The sequence below is a fragment of the Acanthisitta chloris genome, unplaced genomic scaffold (genome assembly GCF_000695815.1).
Source record: "Acanthisitta chloris isolate BGI_N310 unplaced genomic scaffold, ASM69581v1 scaffold6298, whole genome shotgun sequence".
Lineage (NCBI taxonomy): Eukaryota > Metazoa > Chordata > Aves > Passeriformes > Acanthisittidae > Acanthisitta > Acanthisitta chloris.
This window is the reverse complement of record NW_008688585.1, coordinates 19,634-23,946: the sequence shown is the minus strand read 5'-3', so window position 1 is coordinate 23,946 and position 4,313 is coordinate 19,634. Positions and strand designations below refer to the sequence as shown.

The 4,313-nt window shown below is 50.2% G+C and overlaps 1 protein-coding gene across 1 annotated transcript in view; it reads left to right on the top strand.

The window, feature by feature from the left end:
• Positions 1-323: 323 nt before the first annotated feature.
• Positions 324-4,313, top strand: part of LOC103808295 (sterol regulatory element-binding protein cleavage-activating protein-like) — a gene marked incomplete at its 3' end in the record, with an annotated part of 23,614 nt that continues 19,624 nt past the window's right edge. The window contains exon 1 of the mRNA XM_009081070.1: positions 324-495. Within this exon, the coding sequence (XP_009079318.1) occupies positions 374-495 (122 nt within the window). The remainder of the gene's footprint in view (positions 496-4,313) is intronic.

Below are 4,313 nucleotides of genomic sequence, written 5' to 3'. Positions count from 1 at the left end.
AGCAGCCTGTGCCAGTGCCTCATTGTTCTCACAGCCCTTCAGATTGTGGAAGGTTGCTATGAGGTGTCCACACAGCCTTCTCTTCTCCAGGCTGAGCAGCCCCAACTCTTTCATAGGAAGGTGCTCCAGTCCTCTTCTCGGCTTTGTGGTCTCCTCTGGACTTGCTCCTACAGTTCTATGTTGGGGACATGGGAGCTGTACACAGCACTCCAGGTGGGGTCTCTAATTTCCCTTTGTTTTCCATTTTTCACACAAGCTTTCCCTCTCCCCACCCCCAGCTGGACCGTGTGCCTTCCCTGGAGTGCTGCACATGCTGGAATTCCCTGAGACCCTGCCGTGTCCCGGGATGGCAGCGAGGTGACGGCGGCCGAGGATGACCCTGACTGAAAGGCTGCGCGAGAGGACATCGCGGGCGTTCTACAACCACGGGCTGCTCTGTGCCTCTTACCCCATCCCCATCATCCTCTTCACGGCCCTCTGCATCCTGGCCTGCTGGTGAGTCAGTCACACTCAGGGTGCTCTTGGCCATGTTCTGCCCTCTGTGACAGCACAGAAGCTCTTTTTTATCTAAACTCTGTGGATTCATGTCCTCTTTTTGTGGGATGAAAGGAATGACAGTGGTCAAGTGTGACAGGGGTTGAAGTAGTCCCCAGGGGGTGAGGTGTCCTAGGGGTGAAGTGTGACATGGGTGGAAGAAGTTCTGCAGCAGAGTGGCAGGCTAGTGGTTGAACTCAGTGATCTTAGAGGTCTCCTCCAACCTTGATGATTCAAAGTGTGGCAGAGGTGGAAGAAGTGCCTTACAAGAAGTGACGTGTCTCTCAGAGGGTGAGGTGTCACAGAGGCAAAGAATGACTGTGGTGAAGTATCTCCATGTTGTTTAATAAGTAAAAACTAATTGAATAAGTGAAGTAAAGCAATAAATGAGGCAAAAGTAACCCCCAAACACCTGGTGGTGGACTCCAACCCATGAATTAAAAATAGGGAGAAGGAAAGCTGATCTTCCTCTCCACACCTGTCTGTCCTGCTCTCTCTGAAGCTTACACTCCACTGTTTCATCCTTGGCACACGTGGTGGGTGTGTAAATTCCCTGCTCTCCCTATGGACCCTGTCTGGGATGAGTCGCATTGGATCTAATCTTCACTCTCAGAATTGTCACATGGGCTTGGACTCATTTCCAACTGGGCACTGAGGGGTTGAGCAAACCTTTGTGCTCAGCCCTGTGCACACATGTCCTTAGGTTTTTAATTCCAAGTCTCTTGTCTGTTTTCATCAAACCCAATGGGGTAATTTGCTCCTCTGCTTGTGGGAAAGCTCCACTTGTGTTGCCACAGTCGTGGGTTTTCTTGGGGCTCTGCTGATAGCACAGGCTGCTGTTGTGTCACAGCTAAATCATCTTCCAAGGGATTATTTCCGGGTATAGAATACCTCTGTTTTCTGTATGCTTGATGTGATTGCAAGTCACAGTTCTGTCCTTTGGCTTCAGCTTTGCTGGGTGCAGCTTTCCCAGGGTGTTTCCACCTGGAAGGTGCACCCAGCAAAGCCAAACCAGAGTTCCATATGCGTTCTGAGTCACTGTGCCACCTCAGTCCTGCTTGGGAATGGCTTCCCAGAGCTGCCCATGGCCTCAGGCTCCTCTTTTCAGCTTGCAGTGCAGGACAACTGGTGCAGTGTGAAATGTTCACCCACACAGAGGATGTGTTTTGGGAGGGATCAAAACAAACCCCCATGCTTACTCCCTTCCTAAATTCAGGATTTCCCAGACAGGAGGCATCTGATTGGAATGACCAGCAGCTGTCCCTGTCCTTGGGAACCTCCTTTCCACTGGGTCAGGACTTGCCCCTGCCCTGTCTGCAGGACAACTGGTGCAGTGTGAAATGTTCACCCACACAGAGGATGTGTTTTGGGAGGGATCAAAACAAACCCCCATGCTTACTCCCTTCCTAAATTCAGGATTTCCCAGACAGGAGGCATCTGATTGGAATGACCAGCAGCTGTCCCTGTCCTTGGGAACCTCCTTTCCACTGGGTCAGGACTTGCCCCTGCCCTGTCTTTGTGGTCTCTGTTCAGATTGGGGAGCTGAGGTGTTCCCACTTCATCCCTAAGGCTTCAGACCAGATGGGTTTTGGAGTCTGTGGATTTGTGGAAGTATTCGCATTCCTAAGCGCCAACATTTGAGGATTCTGCAGTGGCTGATTACCTCCAGGCTGCAGAAATTTGTCCAAGATACCATCAGGTATGAAGTGGAGTCTGTTCTCTTTAACTAGTTCCAGAAGCTCATTAGCAAAGCAGATAATGACCCTGGGAGAGACAGGGTTTGAAAACACTGTGACACCCCTGGAGGACAGAACCATGGCAAAAGATTCTGTGTGAGGCTGAACTCTGACAGGACATTCCTGCACAGGACACTGGAATATTTATTGAAAGTTGAGTTTTGGGTTGAGTCTTCCTCTTAGTTTGAACCTGAGGTCTGACTTGATCACTGTTGACCTGGATGAGGAGGAGGACTGTGCCCTCAGCAAGTTAACAGGTGATAACAAACTTCACCTTCTCCTAGAGGTTCACTTGTTTCCTATATTAGGAAGTAAGTCTTCCCTATGAGGGTGCTGAGGCACTGGCACAGGTTGGCCAGAGCAGCTGTGGCTGCCCCATCCCTGGAAGTATTCCAGGCAAGGATGAATGGGGCTTGGAGCAACCTGGGCTAGTGGAAGGTGTCCCTTCCTATGGCAGGGGGTGGAACTGGATCCTTCCAACCCAAACCTACCTGGGATTCTGTGTGTCTTCATGGCAGAGGTGGCCCGTGGTATCCTGGGTGGAATTAGGGAGAGCATTGCCAGCAGGTGTAGGAAGGTGATCTGGTGATCCTCCCCTTCCACGCAGCACCTGTGTGGGCTTCCTGTTAAAAGAAGCACATGGAATTAGCTGAGGAAGTCCAGCCAAGGGCCATGGAGATAACGAAGGGACTGGAGGATCTCTCCTGAGAGGAAAGGCTGAGGGAACTGGGACTGGAGGAGAGAAGGCTCAGGGGATCTTATCTCCTTCTGTCAGTCTGAGGCTGTTTGCATCTGTCTGTAGAGGCCTTCATCCACACCCTCCTCCTGATCAGGTGGTCTGTAGCAGACCCCCACTGTAACATCCCCTGCCCCAACCCTACCCTTAATCTTGATGCACAAACTCTCAGCTCTCATCCATCTGTCCCTTAAGATGTGGTTCTGCTCTCAGCCAAGGTGACAACAGTGTACATTAAGGTGTTTGTCCTGCTCTGAAGAAAGGTCAGGTGTGAGGACCAGGTGTGACAGTCACTTCAGAGTCTCTGGAAGGGTTCAGGCACTATTTTTAATGCCACTGACAGACAAGACACAGTCTCTGGTTTTGGTAATAACATCCAAAGCAAAAATTCCTGAGTCATTCCTACTCTGTAACCTGAAAATCCATGTTAGTGTCCCCTTCACAGGGAGTTTGCTGCTGACCCTGCTGGTGACAGGTGCAGGTGTGAGTTAACTCCTCATTTTTCTATAGATCCTTTGTAAGTGACACTCATTTTCCTCATCCCTCTTGAATGGATCCACTTTGGGATCTGCATTCTGTCCCTGGAATGACTCTGTCTGGACACCAGTGGTTCCTCCTGCCCAGCCCAGAGAGGAGCAAGTGATGTGAAATCCTGTGTGACTCTGAAGAACAGTATTTAGTTGAAATAAGAATTGAAAATCAACTGGTGACTGTGCAGGTTTAGGAGAATGAAACAGGTAAATCTCTGCAGGTGTTTATTGACTAAAACATGAGGTTCTGCTCCTAAAGAACTGCAGAACTGGGTGGAACTAGAGCCCCTGGGGGTGTGTATATATATATATATCTGTATCTATCTATAATTCTCCATATGTTTAATCCTGAAAGCACATTTCACCGCCTTCCCGGTCTGTACTCTTTGTGTGGTTACCAGGGGAGCTGAGTTGCCCTTGGACTCTTCACACTCCAGGTCCCCAGAGAGCAGTCTCCCCTGGGATTTGGGATGACCCTGGGAACAAGCTTTGTGTGATGAGGTCTCAGTTCTGCTGCACAGGAAAGAGGAATCTTCCCTTCCTAGCACAGGATTTTGGGGGCACTCTCAGCAAAGCAGCCATCACTTAGTCGGAAACTGGTAGTGTTTGTGCACTTGCTAAGGCTAAAAATGAGTTGTTCCTGCCAGATATTGGCATTCCCAACCCTCTGGCAATAGCCTGTTGCCAGATTCCATCTCGGCAGCAGTGGAATTCCAGGTTGGTGTCTCTGCAAACAGGCCAAGAGCTTGTCCTGCACTGAGCCAAGGGAGGTGGGAG